This window comes from Schistocerca serialis, chromosome 8, assembly GCF_023864345.2.
Source record: "Schistocerca serialis cubense isolate TAMUIC-IGC-003099 chromosome 8, iqSchSeri2.2, whole genome shotgun sequence".
Taxonomy (NCBI): Eukaryota; Metazoa; Arthropoda; class Insecta; order Orthoptera; family Acrididae; genus Schistocerca; species Schistocerca serialis.
The window spans coordinates 103,113,678-103,134,201 of record NC_064645.1 but is presented as its reverse complement, the minus strand read 5'-3'; the positions used below and the strand labels follow the sequence as shown (position 1 = coordinate 103,134,201).

The window sequence follows — 20,524 nt, the reverse complement described above, 5'->3', positions numbered from 1 at the left end:
GCCCCATTCACCAATACTGGCCATACCCTCATCCCTCTCAGTTTATAGGCCGTCCAAAAAGGACCGCATGCTGGAAGAAGATCAGGCTGCGGTACCAGCCCCAACCGCACTACTGGAGCCACCTTCTGTGCCAGGACCTGACATAGACAAGTTGTGGCCTCCGCTACGAGCATTGAAGCCATCGAATAGGGACCTTCTGGGCATATGCTCCTGTCAACACCAAATTGGAGCTGGTAAAATCGGAGGGGCTGTCCATTGTTCCTGAAAAGACATTGGCCTGGTTCGGAGCACAGCCTGGGCGCCTGGCTGGGCAGGGTTCAACTCAAGAAGATGCTGCTCGCTGCATCCCCATGGAAGAAGGGATGTGGTAACTCACAGGACTACCACCTAGATGTCGGGCACCCGTCTCCTAAATTGTCCATCATCGCAGATTGGCACATATGACACCACAGTCATGACAGCTGCACAGGTGCCTGCCAGTGACACACCATCTGCATATGTGATCACTGCATGGCAATTGCTCTCGATCTGCTCTTGTTCCTCGTGCTATTCACTACACTAGCTAGAACTGTACTGTACGTGTCTTGCCACATGGCTACACTGCACACTGTAACCATTGTGAACTATTGTCCTTTGAGAATGTTAAATGTACCTATTCCGTATGTGTCGTCTCGTGTTTTTTTTTATGTTAGGAGTTACAACAAGAATCTTTTTTAATACATTCTATGCTCTTTGATATCTGATGATAGCAGTAGTTGAAACATCATAATAAATAAAGATTTTTAGCATTTGATCTAGATGGTTTTATTCACAAAACATCAATGAATTAATTAGCAGAGGTTGACAGCAACATATTTTTCTGTGAGAATATGAATATTAGGATCCTTAATAAATTGTTTTGTGTGTCAAAATGTTTCCATTATTGTTTACAATGCACTTGCACCTGGTTGTGTAGGGAGAAATACAAATTATGATTCCACTGCAATTATGAGTAGAGTTATTACATTTTACAGTGTATGATAATGGTGCTGCTGAGAAATTGTGTATTACCTCCTTCCATGAAGTGCTTTTTTAAATTACACATTCATATACGACAACATGGTTAACTACTTAAAATTTTAAAAGTGTTTTTGTTTTGTTCGAAATAACAGTTCATTCTTAATTTAAATTGAGGTTTGATTCTCTCTATATTTTTCACCACAACTTTGCATATTTCTGATATCCTTTTTTCATTGGCTGTTTTTGTTTGTTCGGAATTATGTTTCAGCTTGCCTTTATTATATTGTTCCTGGTAGTATACCCGAGTCTTTTTTACTGCTCAAGTATTTGGATCCCCACCAGGATTGATTAAAATAAGACACCAAAGCCCTTCAGAGGTGTGCTGCTACATTTGTTACTGGTAGGTTAAATCAACATGTAAGTACTGCAGGTATGCCAGATGAACTCAAATGGGGACCTGTGGCGGGCAGATGATGTTATTTTTATGAAACACTACAGAGAAAATATGGAAGCAGCTTTTGAAGCTGGCTGCAAAACGATTCTCCTGTAACTAAAGTACACTTCGTTTAAGGACCAAGAAGATAAGACAGGAGAAATTAGGACTCTTAGGAAGGCATATAGACAGTCATTTTTTCCTCAATCCATTTGCTAATGGCACAGGAAACAAAATGACTAGTGGTGGTACAAGGTACCCTCCAGCATGCACTATATCGTGGCTTGTGTAATACATAGGTAGGTGTAGATGCTTAGGAGGTATTGACATGTTATTCCTTAGATCATTGTATTCAGGTTTGAATGCTGTCCCTATTTAAAATTTGAAGTTTAAAAAATAGCTGGGTGCATGCTTGCTACCCGCTTCATTCCCCTACACAAATGCATTTTTTAAAATAAAATGAGTGTGGCTATCTAAGAAATTTGTTTGTCTTGGATTAACTAGCGTTTTCAACAAAAATCACAGAGAATTTCTCAGTAACAATCTTTTTTTCCAGTATTTTCCAGATATAAACGGATTGAGTGCCAAATAGGAGGAACAAAGGTAGAACAGGTGGCCGGTTTCAAGTACTTAGGATGCGTATTCTCACAGGATGGCAACATAGTGAAAGAAATGGAAGCAAGGTGTAGCAAAGCTAATGCAGTGAGCACTCAGTCACAATCTACTCTCTTCTGCAAGAAGGGAGTCAGTACCAACACTAAGTTACCTGTGCACCGTTCAATCTTTCAACCAACTTTGTTGTACGGGAGCGAAAGCTGGGTGGATTCAGGTTACCTTATCAATAAGGTTGAGGATGATTGCAGGTACTAGTAGATGGGAACAATGGCAAGATGAATGAAGACAATGAAGAAATCAAAGAAAAACTGGGAATGAAATCTATAGATGTAGCAGTCAGGGCGAACAGGCTTAGATGGTGGGGTCATGTTACATGAATGGGAGAAGCAAGGTTACCCAAGAGACTCATGGGTTCAGCAGTAGAGGGTTGGAGGAGTTGGGGTAGACTGAGGAGAAGGTACCTGGATTCGGTTAACAATGATTTTGAAGTTTTAGGCTTAACATCAGAAGAGGCACCAATGTTAGCACTGAATAGGGGATCATGGAGGAATTTTATAAGGGGGACTATGCTCCAGACTGAACGCTGAAAGGCATAATCAGTCTTAAATGATGATGATTTCCTTCCCTCAGGTTTAGGGCTATCCTAACATCAAAATACAGTTATTCCACTATAAATCACTAGTTTTAAAAGCATTACTTTAGTACAATCTACTATATAGCACATATGGTGCCGACAAAGTATCACGGAAATGAAGACAGTTAGATGAACAGCCATTTTCATAGCAGAATCATTGTTCAATAATAATAATTATTACTATTATTATAATTTCATCTGGCTCAACAGTCTGTTGAAAGTCTCTCAAATGGATGCCACTTTGGTGATTTCATGTCCATAACCTACTCCAGTGATCTACTGGGAAAAGGGGACCTATTGCTTAATGTGGAATCCGAACCAGGTGATGTTCCTGGTGAATCTACATTATAGTAAAGCCTTCCTGAATACAGTTCATGATTCTTTTTTCTATGCTGATTTTGGAGGGAGTGATGCAGGGAGCTGGTGAAGCAACACCATGCTACGCAGGGAGCTGGTGAAGCAACACCATGCTATGCATGGACTGTCAAAGAGGACAGGATTGGAAAGAGAATGAGCCTGCATCCCTCACTCAATAAAAGCTCCGCATTCTGTCCCAGATGGGCCAATAAGCACTGATCAACCGCTATGTCATCTGTCACTGGCGTCATTTAGATGTAGTATGGAGGGGCTTGGGGTTGGCACCACTCTCTCAGTTATTGTTGGCTTTCTTGACCCTGCAGCCGTCATTTCTCAATCACACAGTACCTCAATTGCCATGCGAGGCTGACTGCACCCTATTCCAGTCCTCCCACGAGGGAAAAATTCCTGTTAATACTGGAAATCGAAACCAGATCCTCCACATTGCAGCCAGACATGCTGACCACTGATCTATGGAGGCAGACTCACTCAATGAAGTGACTGTAATTATCCTCTCTGCTTCACACACCTTTAGATGTTGATGTGACACACAGAAATAGCACTCGTTTGACAGACCTGAAAATGAGTACTAACCAGTGGCTTCTGGAACACTACTGAATAAAATATTACTGAAGTGTTAAGATTGGCAGAGAACAAATACTAAACACAAGTGCTATTTCATGGTACAATTTCAACTGACTGAAATGAATCAGTGTGAACTGTAGAAAGTGATTGAATTTAATTGCCTGTGTCTCAAGTTTTCTCTTTTATGCAAAAACTTCTACAAATCCAACACATATGCCTTTAAAAACACACACACACACACACACACACACACACACACACACACACACACACACACACACACACACACAAAAGGGTCAAACATTTAAAGAAAACAAACATGCTGAATATGTACTACTGTTAAGTAACAGTAACAATTATTAGCACAGAAAGAAAGTGAAGACTATGAACATTTCTAGTTTATGTAGCAATAAATTACGGTTTACTTTGTGTTCCATTGTTTCATGCTTCACAATAGCAGTGATAAACTGGACAGCAGCCAGCACTCTGCATGGAATGGTCTACTCACTTTTAACATCTTACTTTGGGTGTACCTGACAAAATGGCCCCCCTGCAAGATGGATCAGTAATGTACTTCTACAACCTACCTCCTGATCTGAGTCTGACTCTTCCAGTGTTTCAGATTCTGCCAACGACTGCTTCAGTGACCTTGCCTCTTCCTCATCTCCATTGACTGCTACTGTCATTAATGGATCTGGAAATAAAAATTGATATACTACATAACTTCAACTGTTTGCCATGATAAGCTCAGTACCTGGTATCTATGGTAAAAAGAGCTGACTTTTGGTCAAGTATACTAATGGGAATACCCTATACAGGGAATGGAAAATAAACAAGATAACTCCAAGCATAAGATGTGAAAAAACAGTAATCCCAAGAAGCATAAGTTAAAAGAGATCTACTTCACCACTTATCTAAGGGAGCATGAACATTGGGCAACACAACATTTGAAGCTTTAAACTCTCAAATTCTTTAGAAATTAGCACTTTTACATGTTAATATGGGAGTAATGGAAAAGTCTGTGAAAGAAACAACCAAATACAGAGAAGTACATCTGAAAGAAGATGTGTTAGTTGGATCTGACATTCAAAAAACGGTGTTCTAATCCAGCTTTGAACAAAAAATGAGTGGTAATGAGTGACAGGCTTAGGTATCGTTCAAGGCGGTGGTTGTTACATTCTCAAACAGGAGAAAGAACCCACTTTATATTTCTGTCGTAGCCAATATGCCAGAAATTCTTCAAGAAACTAACCTGTTTAATGAACCTTAAGAGTTGCTTTTCTTAACATTCATCTTGATTAATTTCCCTGAAAATTTGGAAGACGTTGGTGAGGAAAAGGTGACTGCAAATTTTGAAGATGTTGGTGAGGTACTGTTTGCTACTTCACCAAGATGTACAATGCACATCAGAAAAAGCTACATTTGATGCTTTCAGGAAAAGAGAGAAAAGAAATATAAACTAATGGATACATAATTCCCATGCAATAAAAAGGTGTTTTCATATTCCTACTTCAATAACATCTTTGCTTATGCCAAAAATTCTTCTGTTGATTCCAATTATGCGTGTTCTGATAATGTTTTAGTTTATGATGAAGTCACTTTATGACACAACTCTATGCTTTAAAAAGAAAAAAAATCAACAAAAATTAATCAAATTTTTCCTTTGACCTAGGTAATGAAGTGCAATATCTCTACTATTTCTAAAGAATCCATCTCCTGCAATTCTTTTATAGACATGTCTGGTAAGAAAATTTTGATTCAGCTTACCCACAGTTAATAAGAAATTATCATTACTGAGTTTTCACTTTCCTGTAAACTCACTGACATAATTTTCCTACTTTAGTGATTTAATATGTGACTCCTGCTTTAGCTTGTCTGACGTTGACCACTCTGTACCCCATTATTCATTGATTTCGTTATGTGAGTTACATATCTTATTGGCATAAGTCATGTTCTTAGGTGTTCTGATTTTATCCATAATGTGTAGCATTCATGATAGTAAACAATTTTACAAGTAAATAGGTGGTTGAGCACACATTTTAACACTGAATATTTACTTTACTGTCTACAGTGAGATGCTGTGGATGCTTTTTGATTTTGTCATAAGTTTTGATACAATCCCCACTTTCTTGTACAGGATACTCTAATCCCTTTTGTTATTCACTGTAGTTGGATCTCATTAAAAATTTGTTTTGTGTATCAGCCAATGCAGCTTTGATCTGTATGGAGAATGCAGACAGGGTGTATACGTGGACAAGGAAAAAAAATTCCCGGATTTTTCCCGGATTTCCCGGTTGAAAACACTCTTTCTCCCGGGTGAAAATACACATTTTCCGTGTTAAATGACAGTATACTTTTCCCGGCACTGTAAAACTTATCAATCGTTAGAATGTTTATGGTTTTCTACAGCACTTTGCCGGCACTTTAGGAAACGAAACCCAGGGGGAAAAAAAAACACGTTTTGGAAAGATCTTTGATGTGCAGCAACATGTAGGCTGCATTTCTTCATTTTACGGAGGTATAAATTCGAATTCCACCAAACACTGCATGTTACTTTCCGAAGCAATGAAATCGAGATTGCGACGCGCTTTTGTAAGCCAGTCATAGCTCATGTCACGTGACCTCGGCAGCTGATGACAGAACAGGACACGTAGGGTAGTCAACCAATAGCAAGATCACTCTTAAGTAGCACAGACACACAAAAAGAAAAGTTAATGGTTTAAATTAACATACATAGTTTTGCTAGAAGAAAAACAAAGCTTTCACAAATAATATTGGTCTCTAAGATTAATAAGCTACAAGAGAAGCTAAGCTTCCACATATAATGCTAATCATTTTGCGCGTGTTACACTTTAAGATACATCACACAAATGTGCCAGTAAAATTTTTAATAACAATGTAAAGGTCTGATCTTCTGGGCTCGAAATTCTTCTACATGGTCATCCTCAAACAGTTGATTTTTAGATGAGAGTCAAACGCTTTGTGATTTAAGAAATTCGTCGTACATTCTCGCACATAGTTCATCTTGCGTAAAAGGAAATTTACTTTGAAAGTAACACTTTTCAAACCACCATTCGTAATATTTTTCCGTGACCTGCTAGAAATTGGTTCGTTTCAGCAGTTGCCAGAGAGCGCCAGATAACAGGCATCACTGCGCCTGCGCAGCTACGGTGATGCAGGAAGCCCGCACGTTCGTACGTGTAAAACATTAAAAGATCTTGCATTATGTCATAAAAGAAACAAGACATCAAAGGATACTTCAGAAGCATCGGAATTTCGTGAACTATACTAAAATGCATAATTCGGTTTAAAGTGCACAATCGTATGTCCAGATTCGGATGTAAATTTTATCGAGTACCAGTACTGTATTATCTCGTGTTTGGTTCTTTATTATGGCATAATGCCATACGAGCCAGAAGATGGAAACTGTGCACTTGAAATGAAGCGAACAGTTGAAACTAGCCAACAGTGTGAAATTAAACATTTGGTATCAAATAAATTGACTGCCTCAGCGCAAAATATTAATAAAAGCCAAATCTCTTTAGCAAACCGACAAAAATAACTTCATTGTTCTCAATGTGATTAACGCTTGACTGTCAGAAAGGTGAAACTAGTAACATATTTTAGCCTTCCGTAACTATGCGAACGTATTTTAATTCATCTGTTAGCTCCCGGCCACAGAAATCCGATTTTTGTTTTCATTTAATGTGAGAGCAATAAATGAAGAGGAAACAGCAAAATCACTACACGTAAACACAGGTCACGTGGAGAATACCCACCTCCCCACTACAACTCAAGACTGCTCTATGCATCAGCCCTGGATCTACAATGTTTCCAAACCGGAGCAATTAGATAGTGGCGCGCAGCCACACGTCTGTAGCCAGAAGCGGGAGAATGTACTACTCACAGGCGACTCAACTGTGCATGCGCAAGAGCCCGCCCGCAACTGCTCAAATGAATCAAATGTAAATAGCTGTCATGTCACGCTCATCAGAGGCAATTTGTTGTTAGGAAGCACTGCATATTCTTCCTAAAGCCTTTGACACACTTTTGTAGGCAGACGCTTGTATGAACACTGTGTTTTGTTGTTGTATATGGCGCATTTCCTTTGCAACTTAAGTTTTATTTTCGCTTTTTTTTTCTCTCGTTCATGTTTTTTTGCTGCAGGATTATTCTGCAGAAGCGGGATACAGTAATATCCTTCGTTAGAATATCGGTTCTTACCAGTCAAAATAACAAAAATTTAATTGGTGACTAAAACAAGGAAAAGTTCCTGGAATTCTAAAAGAATTCCGGGTTTTTCCCGCACGTAAAAATTTCCGGGTTTTTCCCGGGTCGTATACACCCTGTGCAGAATACTCTTCTACCACGTTCTTGTAGTAGTAACACTCTGTACAAATAGCTAGAAGTGAAAATGACATGATTGTAACTCTTGCAAATATAAAACAACTAAAGAAATTACAAGCATTCAACACAGTCGAAAACTAGTTGTCACTTCCATGCAAAAGCATGTAAAAAACTAATCTAAGCTATTTACAATTTTCTGGATCTTGTGGACAAAAAGAGTTAGCTGAGTATCACACTATCAATGGTGCAGAAGTTTTGTTGATTCCTGCAGAGGAATTGTCCAGTCTCCATGCAAGGCATCACATATGAGCACAAAATGTGTTCCACAATTCTACATAAACATGACACCAGTGAGACAGGTTTGAAACTCTCCCCCATTACACTAGTAGTGGACTTGGAATACCTTGTGATTTATTTTTTAATGATACATAGCACAAATTACTGTTCCAATGATCTACAGTAAATTGCCAATAAAAGAATGGCCGTTCCTCCACACAGACGATACAAAAGCACAGTTGTATCCCATCTGGTCCAGCAACCGCTATCACACAATATCAGTTACACGTATCTGATTCACCAATGAGGCCTCAATCCCCCTTTAATGCAGAACATTCCTGGTCAACATTGGTTCAGCTATAGTGTTTGTGATGCACTGCAAGACTATTTTATTCTGGAAAATGTCACCTCTCAAGGCAATACTTTATTTATTTGTAAATATCAACAACATTGCAAATACACTTCTTGGGTTTGCCGCATGATTGTATTGTGTAAGACACACAATGTTTCATCGCTGCAACTGCTCGACATCTTCACGTGGTGGTAATTGCTGCTATTATTGCTGCAAAATTTATCAGACCAGGAGCAGGCAAAACGTGTGTGGGAAGACGCTCACAGCTGGAGGAAAGCAGTGCTCCTCAGGCACTCTGCTGGGAGCCACAGAAAGGTCTTCCGCGTGTGCACTGTGGTCAATGACTGTGCTGGCAGACACTCTTGTCATTAAAATCTGAATTAGAACTCAGAAGTGTGTTGCATCAAGCCATGAATCAAAGATTCTTGCCTTCCTTGTTTTGATTTAATAGCAGCCAGTGCTGGATTCCACGTAGTTCTTACCTGAAAATGTGAATCCCTGTTGATAAGATTGTTCACTGTACAGATATGTATGGCCTTCTTAACTACACAGGCCCAGGAAGATAACACGGGGGATAAAATTTCAGTATTTTCATAAAACATGTAACACCTCCTGTCCAGGCAATGCTCTGCCACCTCTGACTTGTCAGGTAGCCCAAGGCACTTATGACGATGGTATTCAACACAATGTTCTTGCATGTGTTTGGCATGTCTGCCCAATACAAGATTTCCTAAATGGCATAGGATCTCATACACCCTACATTTCCTGAGGCCAAGGTCATCTTTGACCAGGCACAATAAATTCCTCAGTTTTGCTGGGGGCAGAAAAACACACTTGATGTCATGCTTTTGAGGATTTTTTCTATTCTTGAAGACATGCTGCAAAAATATGGCAAGAACACCGTTGCAATGGACACCTCCACATCTTCATTTACATTGTTGCTTTGAATTTGCTTAGAATGAAATGTATGACTTATCTGTCTATCGGAATAGCCATTTTGCTGGAATACCATTCTTAGGTGTTGTAGCTCACCAGGTAAACTGTCAGCTTTTGGGACCACATTTACTCTATGCACCAAAGGCGTAAGACACTACCACATTGTAGACTCTGTATCCCAATGTACCATTGGCTTTTCTTCTGACCATGACATCCACGAAATGTAAACTACTATCTTTTTCCACTTCCATTGTGAACTGTATATTGGGATGGAGTGAGTTCAGATGCTGAAGAAACACAGGTAATATCTCTAATTAGTGGGGACACACCACAGAAGTATCGTCTACATATTACTAGGAGCAGGAAGGTTTGAGACTTGCTGACTGCTGTGCTTTTCCCTCTGTTTTCCATAAAACAGTTGGCCACCGTGGGAGACACAGGACTTCCCATGGTGACACCATCCACTTGTTCAAAATACTGGTCACTGAATAAGAAATAAGTTGAGGTAAGCACATGCTCAAACAATGCCACAATGTCTTTCTCAAACTGGCTGCTGATAAGCTATAAGGAGTCCTGCAGAGATACTTTGATAAATAAAGATACAATATCAAAGCTCACCAAAAGATATGACAGTTGTAGCTTGAGTGTCTTCAGTTATCCTATGAAGTGCTCTGGATTCTGGATAGGGTGGTCACACTTGCCTATGAGAGATCCAAACAGCATAGTAAGATATTTGGCCAGAAAATAGGTAGGAGCTCCAATGTTGCTCACTATTGGGCAAAATGGAGGCCCATACACAAATATCTTCTGTAGCCCATACAGTCTTGGGGGAACTGCAGCTTGTTGGCATAGGCTCTTAATGACTTTAGAAGGAACAGGACTCTACTTGAGAAGATGTAGAGTTTTTCCTCTGTATCTTGCCAATCAGAGCCTCTCTTGGCTTGCGATATGCAGGGTCGTCAAGAAGTGCCTCCATCTTGCTGTTGTATTCAGCTCATGAGAGAAGGACAGTGCTGTTACCCTTGTCAGCAGGTATGTCTTCAAGAACAGAAAGAATCCTCAAAAGGCACGACATCAGGGGTGTTTTTTGAGCACCAGCAAAACTGAGGAATTTATTGTGCTCGGTCAAATATGACCTTGGCCTTCGGAAACACGGCATACCAATGTGGAAAATCTTAAATTGGACCGACACGCCGAACTGTGCAAGAATGTTGCATTGAACACCATTGTCACACACACCTGGGGCAACCCGATAAATCACCAGTGGCAGAGCACTGCCTGGACACGTGGCACCGAATGTTTTATGAAAAGACTGAAAATTTATCCCCAGTACCATATTTCTGGGACTGTGTTATCAAGGAGGCCGTACATATCCATACGGTGGACAATCTTATAAACAGGGATGCAGGTTTTCAAGTAAGCACTAACTGGAATCCAACACTGGCTGTCATTAAATCAAAACAGGAAAGCAAGAATCTTTGATTCATGACTTGATGCAATGCACTGCTGAGCTTTACTTCAGATTTTAACAGGACCATCTGGCAGCACAGTAATTGACCACAGAGCACGTGAGGAACGACTTTCTGTGGCTCCCAGCAGAGAGCCTTAGGAGCGCTGCTTTCTTCCAACTGTGAGCATCTCCCCGCACATGTTTTGCCTGCTCCTGGTCTGATAAATTTTGCTGCCACCATGTGATGATTATCACTCACATCTTGCAGCAATGATAGCAGCAACTACCACCATCTGAAGATGTCGAGCAGTTGTGTTGATTAAAAATTGTGGAATTACATAATACAATCCAGTGGCAAACCTGAAAAGTTATTTGCAACAGATCTGTCGTGAAGCCTGAAAAGTCACATCAACAACATTTCATTAACCACAAAATGACTCGTTTAATGTTTTCTTCTTTTCATCCGGAATTAAGTGTAATGTAGAAAATAGGCTCAATATGTTGCTTTTTATGTACCAAGTAACAGAAATAATGATGTTATCTGCTCATCTACCTATTCCAAAAAGCACTGCAATGAGATTCAAAATTGCTTGTCACCATGTAATAACAATATGACTTTTGTTCCCAGAGATGGAGCAATGCTGCGACACCAATAAGACTTTGCACCAAAATAATCTTATACTAGGACACTACAGAACTACATTCCTAGCTATTTTAACGTATTATACAGAAGTGACTTACCACATGCTTCTCTATAGGCATCAACTTGAACATACAGCACATACAGTGGTTTAGGAAGTAAGTATGAAATCTCATGCTGCTTGCGAATTCTGTCCAAGGGAAGACCCAAATAATCTTGCAGTGGCTTGGTTGCCTAAGAAGAACGATTTCCTTTAAGTAATGTGGAGCACACTGACTCATTCTTAACTCTAAACACAAATCAGAATCTAAAAAATTTCTTGCATTTATTTAAGTTCACAATATTAAACAGTAGCTACAGATGTGCAACAATCCAGTAGCATATACATGAGAACAACAAGACTGATACATAAACTCAAGTTTGTATAAAGAGTTCAGAAAAAAAACATCATTTCTGCGCACATCTGGTGGGCTAAGAAACTGACAAAAGGTGAAGGAGTAGAATTAGATATGGGAGTCCTACAGCCTATGCACAAGACAAACATACCATCTAAAGCTGTAACAAACGTTCAACTACTACAGCGTAGCTTATCTCCAAAAAAGGTAAAGTCATTGTGCATTTTAGAAACTGAACATGACAAATGAAGGCTGGATTTCATTCAGTGATAGAAATGACAGGCAACACACTCGCCACCCTGCCGGACGTATCAACAGATCACTAAATATAATTATTCTTACATTTGGCAAAGTCGCTAGGTGCGGCACAGAAGGATACCTCCGCCATCATCAGGCCACATTATAAAACATCCACAACAAATTTAAGGGCTGTCACAGATGCCCATTGTCTCACTAGTCATCCAGCTGATGTTTACTGCAGCTTCCCTGGTGTATATATTGCTGATAATCCTGTGATAAGTGGTTTCTTCCTGCACTATGACTTGGTCTTTCTTGTTACCTACCAACAACAAGTGGGTAGTGCACAGCTATGTTTCTCTGCATGTTTGAGTGGCCTATGGCTGCATCAAGATAGTGGTTGATGTGGTTTCCAGTTGAACCTACAAATAGTGTTCTCCAGCACTGACATATGAGTTACTCAACAAACTTACAAAGGACCGTATTGATTCTGAGATCTCTCCAGACATACTTTATTTTGTGTATTTCCACAAGAGCTAGGAACTGTTACTTTCGTTACTTAATCATAAATATATTGGGCTTAATATAATCTGTGTTGTTGAAGAGAACTTGCAACAAACACCATACACAGAAAACTCCAGAACATAACACTATTGCTGCGTAAGGAACACACACCAGAAAGACAAAATTAACTGCATGGAGTATGGTGAGACAAAATTTTAAGAACTGTTAGAACAACAGAATTGGTTTCCAAACAGGGCTTTACAGAGAAACAAAAAGGTGAGTAGAATAGAAATGAAATAAAGTGCAGCTAACAGCAGCATAATTCTTGTGAGATCTGTAGCAAATAGGAGATTTATCCAACAATGTTACTCTGTAAATAACATGTGAGTCCACAAACCATATAGTCCACAGCTCTGTTCTCCATCAGTCCTAGATTTTCTTTTTCTTATGCTTATCACTTCTTTTGCCTCTGGCCAAGTCTTGTATATGTGGAAAAATGTCAAATTGCACCACTATTCGGAGTCCACATTAAACATCGTAATTGGCAAAGTCAGTTCAAAGGTTGGATGAAGGCAAGGACCAAACCTCATAAAGTGCTTTCGTGTTCAAGTGAACCTTCAGATTGGGCCCTGCTTTACCTTAAATCAACAGCAGTACAGGGCTGAAAGGGAAACTAAACCGTAGAACACAAAGCAATATAATGAAAACGGGGAGAAACAGTAGATTACAAACATCAATGAGTCAAACTAAAGAGCAGAGGCAACAATGTGGTCGGAACAGATACAGGAGACAGCCAGCAGCGAAAAGATTATACGAGGTGAGATCAGGAACTGGCAGGAATCTGCCACATACTAGAAAGGACATTCTAAGCTGCCATCTTGCACGAGACATCAGCTATTTAGTTGTTATTAAAGTAAAGATTATTGTAAGTGCATCACCCAGGTGTCAAGGAAAGGTGTACACATCAGTCACAAAATCTTGCACTAGTGTTACAATTTAGCAATGGAAAACTACTCAGGCTAAAATGGCAAGAGTTTATGTGACTGCCCTGCCAGCCAAACTTCACTAAATAAAACCACCTGAAACTTTTGTCATTTGTTAAACATCTTGACAAGCTCCGTCACAACCGGTCATGACATGTTGCTGTGTTGTGCAGCTGAGACAGAGTTACTATTCTGAATGTAAGGAACAATCAATACTACCTCTATAACTCAGTGCTCTACTGAAAAATGATTTTGGCCACAAATAATTCAGTTTCACAAATGACTTACAACAGCAAGCTATTAGTTCTGGACTGCACTGATTATTTATGAGCATTAATAATACCCAAAGAGCAGCAATAAGCAAAGGCAGAGCTCCAACACCATTGTAATGTATTGCTTCAGAAGAAGAAAGTAATGATTAGTTCAGACTAAGGAAGGATAGTGAAGGAAATAGGTAGAGTTCTTTTCAAAAGAACTATGTCAGCATTTGAGTTACACAATTTCTGTAACCATGGGAAACCTAAATCTAGGTGACAGGACTGAAACAACCCAAACTGCCCTGCCGAACAACAGTGCAGCACCTTACCACTTCACTCAGTGAGGTAGAGTTTCATTTAAATACTTGTACTTAATTTTATGTGCATCCATTGGTGCCAACTTCACACAGTGACACATTTTAACAATATTATGAAGAAATAAATACACACACACACACACACACACACACACACACACACACACACACAACTCTCACATACATAACCACTATCTCTGGCCACCAAGGCCAAACTTGGACATCAGTTGTCTGAGTCTGGCCTTGGTGACCAGAGACAATGGTCATGTACATGAGAGTTTTGTTTGTGCTAATGTGTGGGTGTGTGTGTTTACTTCAGAAGAAGGCATTTTGGCCGAAAGCTTACTTGTTTAGCATTCTTTTTGTTGTGCCTGTCTGTGACTTGACATTTCCACTATATGGTGAGAAGCAATCTCCCTTTTCATAATATTGTCATTATTCCATCCTGGTTTTTCCACTGTTTGATTTTGCCTAGTGACTCATTTTAACTGGTTAACTTCAATTTGAGCAAAATCGCTCGAGATATAACAGGGCTTAGGGTAGATCACTGTTATCTTAATGTAGGCCACTTTTATGTAAAATGCTAGACTAAATAGTAGTACGATGTTAGTAATTATTACATCTTGTGTTTAATTACTTTTACTCACAGACTAAATGGTAGTATAGTGTTAGTAATTATTATGTCTTGTGTTTAATTACTTATACTCAAAAGGAATAATGTAAGAATTAATTACCTTTACATTATAAATGAAATTATACGAGTAAATTTCCCCTCCCACAAAACCATGGACCTTGTTGGAACGAAGTGGTTTGCACACGTCTATGACACAGACAACCATACCTTTACGTGTATGCAGTATGAGATCTAATACTGAATAACTAAATGGGAATGCATGTAAGCTACTATGAACAGCATAGTGAACACATCATACAATATAACCCTTTTTTAATTAATCTCTGAGGACCGAAATATTTTTTCCTTAAATGGTGGTTCTCCCTAAACAGGAGTTCTGCTCCTGCATGCTAATAGAGTGCCTAAAAATCAGAATTTGTGGTTTTTAGGCCATATCAAATACGCACATGATTTGGCACTAGCAAATCCTAGTACATATATTAGCGCCATACACTCTTCATTTACTCGTAAGCCTTCATTTTGAAGTTGCATGTAAAATCACTAATGGGTGTCTTCAATTTAAAGGCAGCATCCAGAATGAAGAAGAAATTGTTTATATACAAGAGTAGCTTTATTCTACTAATAGCATAGATAAATATGAGTACACAAAAAGATAAAAGACCATTAAATATTAACATTTATATCCTGAAAACAGAAATCGAGAAATAGTCTGTTTTTTCCTGACAGCATAACGTACTGAGAATAATTGTCACAAAACTTAAGAGCTGAATCCTCCTCCTCCTCCTCACATCATCATCATCATCATCATCATCATCATCATCATCATCATCATCATCATCGTGCCCAACCTTCCCCAACTTTTAATACTTAAAAACAAAACCATTCAGTCACTTATGTCTACCTAATTTTCAAAAGTCAGGATGTCATCACTATGACCCAATCTTTGAATGAGTCACTTGTTGAAATATCTGTGAAATCATTCAGGGAAATCATTATCATCATCATCTTCCTCATCTTCTATAGCAACTGATGCTGGTCCACAGTCAGCATTTGTAAACTGGTTCAACACATGTTGTCTTACGACATACCATGCAGTAACAAGCAAGCGCACAGCCTGTAAAATATTTACTTTCATTATGTCCTTTCTTTTGAGGATTGAAACTGACCTCAGCAGCCATTCTGTAATTAGTTTCCACAAGACAAATTATGCTCAAGTCTAGAGGGTGCATATGAGTTGTACCAAGCACAATCAACAGGAAGAAACAAAAGATAAATGTTCCATGAGAATGTCGTCTTCTTTTGATGTGCAGGGCATCTAATGCACCTGTCTTGGGGTTTAAAAGCCTTAGAAACTTCATATAAAATTCAGCAATCAATCAGGCACTGCTAATAAAATTGTAGGCGCAAGATATTATTTTAAAATCACCTGGAGTTTAAAATTTTCACATTAGTAAAGGCAGCAACTTCTCACTGTCATCACTCTAACACACCACAGAGCATCATTCTGTCTTTTCTCCTTTTCTCTGTGCATCTTACTCCTGTTTCTGAGGGAGGCAAATTATAATCCTACCAGCATCGAAAATATTTTAGGGCTCATATCCATTAGCAACAATGAAAAAACATTCTTCTACCAAGGTTTAGTATTTTGTCTACTGTCTCACATTCAACATGTCAAATAAAAGTTCATAAATGCGTGACCATGTGAAGTAGTTCAGTACCCAAAAAGTTTTTAGTTACCAGATAACGAACTTACTCACTACCAAGAATAACAAGACAAGGCTCAAATCCGGTTAGTAACATACCAAGCCTTCAATCCAATTTTTGGATGGAATTAAAGAAGCAACACAGCTGCAATCACAAAACTAGCTGCAGTGCTCTCTTCTATCTCCCATTGTCGTATTTTTGCAACACGAATTCTACAGAATGACAGAACCGAGAGAACTGAGGGGAGAACTAAATGCAGTCGACGCACTCTCAGTTCAGATAACCATACATATTTTGAATGGATAATTTCACTATTAAACTATAGGTGTGAAGGCCCCTTTCAGTGCTGAAGCACAGACGTTCTCCTTTTTTAATATGTAAGGTCCTTGGGTTTCAGCATTCAGGACTGCTTCATTATTTTTCAGCACATACTGCACAAAGAAAATTGCACAAAATCATATTTCTTCTTCTCCATGTTGATAAGTTTGCAATTCCGACTGTCTTCAACATCATGAGGTACGTCAGCTTCTAGTGAATATGAAGCTATTCTCTTTTTTCTGGCCATGGCTACACAAAACTTCCACAATGTAGAATTCAACACTACGATAAAAAAACACACGGCTATCAATTTGTGTGCTTGGCAAAGTTTTCTGTGATGTCATATCACGTACCTTCATGCAGAAATTGGCACTGTTCAAAATTATCAGTCAAAAAGTACAACTTATCTAGCTGCTATAATAATCGATTGTGAATTACTGACTTTTCTGTAACATCGCTTTAATTAAAAAATGAAAGGAATAATGACAAAAACATTGAAATATTAGCAATTTCATCACGGCTGGATTTATTCCTTAAAAATGGACTTTTTTTTACATCGGCTTCCATTATAACTGGAGTTCAGTAACATCGCTTCTGTGGAAATTTCCTGGACCAACAGAAATATTTGTTAAAAGTGGGAATTCCTTAAAAGCAGGTTCATTAATATGGGAAATTACTGTAGTAGCTGAAGACATACAAAAAGCCAACATGCATCTCAGTGGTATAAGTTTATATGCCAATCAGATCTGTAGCAAAAACAGCAGGAGTACATGGACTGGTGGAGGGGAATCATAGAGACATGGAGATACCAGAAGGTTTCAAACAGTTTATATGATGATAAGACAGATCTCGAAACCAGAATTTGAACTGCAAAACATTTCTAGGGGGAGATGTGAACTCTGACCATAATTTACGGGAGGTGAACTGCAGATCAAAACTGATGAAACTGCAGAAGGGTAGTATACTAAGGAGATGGGACCTGGATAAGTTGAAAGAACCAGAGGTTACCAAAAGTTTCAAGGGGAGCATTAGCAACAATTGACTGAAACATGGATAAGGAATAGAACAGTGGATGAATGGGTATTCTCTACAGACAAAACATTGTAGGCAGCAGACGATCATAATAGGCAAACAGAAAAAACCCAGTAGCAATCCTTTTATAATGCATGAGATACTGATGAAAAACAAAGATTTAAAATGTAGCAAAAGGGAATGCAGATATCTAAAAAAATGAGATTGACAGGAAGTGCAAATTGGCACATGGGAACTGCATGGTTGCAGAAGCTTGCATGACTGCAGGAAAGAAAGATGCAGCTTATAGGAAAATTAGAGATACCTTTGGAGAAAAGAGAAGCAGCTGTATGAATATTAACAGCTCAAATGGCCAGCCTGTACTAAGCAGAGAAGAAAAGCCTGAAAGGTGCAAAGAGGGAAAAACAATGTAACAATTAATTATCTTTAAACTGTAAATGAGATTACATGCACATTATACCTCCATGAAACTTAGATGCTGTCAGGATGGCATGGTTCATGTGCCTCCACAATAAAGCGAACTCAGGCAGTGCTGAGGGAATTAGATTAACCCTTTCGTTGCTATGGCCCTGATCTCTGCATTCTGTTATGGCTCTAATGCTCATCAAATGCTAGTGCCTGCACTGAGAGACAGTGTCCCAGCCAAAATGAAATATTCATCACTGATTTTTCAAAAAATATGAGGTGAAAAAAATCTGATTTTCAGACATCTTACATTCCAAAAACTGTAGAGGAAGTCAGAGACTGGAATACATCCAGCAAATAATTGAGGACATAGGGTGCAAGTGCTACTCTCTGAGATGAAGAGGTTGGCACAGGAGGGAAATCCGTGGTGGGTCGCATCAAACCAACCAGAAGACTGATGCCCCAAAAAATAAAAAAAAATCCACTGTACTTACTGCTCTTCTTCTAATTAAATAAAACATTGCACAACATTTTAAAGAGTTTGCAGAGATACAAATGCACTGCATAAACTTTGCATGTGGTTGATTTTAGCTCATACATTACAGTGAATTAAACGCAGATACAATATCAAAATTTTACTTAAACCTGAGAGCAGAATGGCATCTCAATTCATTCTCAAGTTATTGGGTATAATATTCAATTGACAGTTGATGCGATGCGCCCATTCATGTCCTTGCGCATCACAAATCGTGGTCGCAACAATAGTCATAACTCATAAATGATTCACAAGATCAAAACAAGGTTTTCTGCAAATGGTAGCATGCTATCAGGAACATGTGTTATGCCAGAAATACTCTTTTTTTTTTATTTGCTGAGTGAAGTGAATGTGGTGTGTGCTGGTGGTCACTTCATCACTGCATAAAGTGTATGCATGATGGCAACATTATTCACCTAAGTTGAAAACTGTGCAGAAATCAGTATTGGGAAGAATGCAAGATTTATTTATTTACCTACCTGTGTTGCTCACAGACTGGTGCAAACATCATCTCATAGTGGTGATTGTGACGTGCGCACGTGTATATATCTGTGTGTGTGTGTGTGTGTGTGTGTGTGTGTGTGTGTGTGTGTGTGTGTGTGTGTGTGCGTGTGTGTGCGTGCATGTAACGTAGCAGTATTATTATTATTGTTGATTTTGTTGTTGTTGGTGGTGGTGGTGGGAATGGTGGTGAGCTGAAACCAAGTGTTAAATGTAGGTGTAGATGCAAGCACTAAGCCATTTCCTCTCGAAAAGTACCAAGCGAAGATTGATATTCAAATGACTGTGCCCAGAAAATGAGCTGTATCATTAACTTTCACACATATACACATTTTATCTATACTGGAGTAGTAATTACAATGGTAACATACAAATTTCCACAATATAAACAAATCATAACCCAATCATTATCACTATGCTCCAGCTACTAATTATTATTGCTATACTGTAAACAAACCTCGAGTATAGTTTTTAGGCGAGGGGTAAGATTATCGAGAAGTTCTCTTTTCTTCTGTATTTCTTTTGCTACCAGTTCCTTATCACCCTGCAGTTTATGACAGAGAGCTGCGAGCTGTTTGCGCTGCTCAAGTTCCCATTCCAGTCTCGCCAGTTTCAACTGGTGCATATCATTCTGCGTCAGTTCCTTAAACAAAATTCGATAACATTGTAATGAATCTTTTAGTACAGAGCACATTTACTGACTATGTGTAAATAAGAGCCACTTCTTACTTAAATTATAAATGACAAGACCTAAAGAACACAGTCAGGAAACCGGAACAGATAATGTTGTAACTTAATAATGTGTCACTACAGTTGGTTCCAGCAGAAATACTAAAATAACAATCACTTTTTGATGGAACAAACAACAGGTTCAATAGAACCATGTTCAATTAGGCATAGCCATAATACATGTGTTATGCCTGTGCTACCACCAAATTGCTCAGCAAGCTTTAACAAATGACAATGTGATGTCGGTAATCTGAGCTATCATGTGACTTTACACTATTTGAGATCACAAGGCAAACTAGATGTGACTCTTACAGCAAGGATCACAGAAAATTTAGTATCTAAAGAGAAC

General features: G+C 38.8%; 1 protein-coding gene across 1 annotated transcript in view; it reads right to left on the bottom strand.

Annotated features, from left to right (window-relative positions):
- Positions 1-20,524, bottom strand: part of LOC126416853 (THO complex subunit 5 homolog) — a 241,140-nt gene that overhangs the window by 114,446 nt on the left and 106,170 nt on the right. The window contains exons 5-7 of the mRNA XM_050084736.1: positions 19,904-20,089; positions 11,726-11,858; positions 4,211-4,317 (exon numbers count right to left, since the gene is read on the bottom strand). Coding sequence (XP_049940693.1) covers positions 4,211-4,317; positions 11,726-11,858; positions 19,904-20,089 — 426 coding nt within the window. The remainder of the gene's footprint in view (positions 1-4,210; positions 4,318-11,725; positions 11,859-19,903; positions 20,090-20,524) is intronic.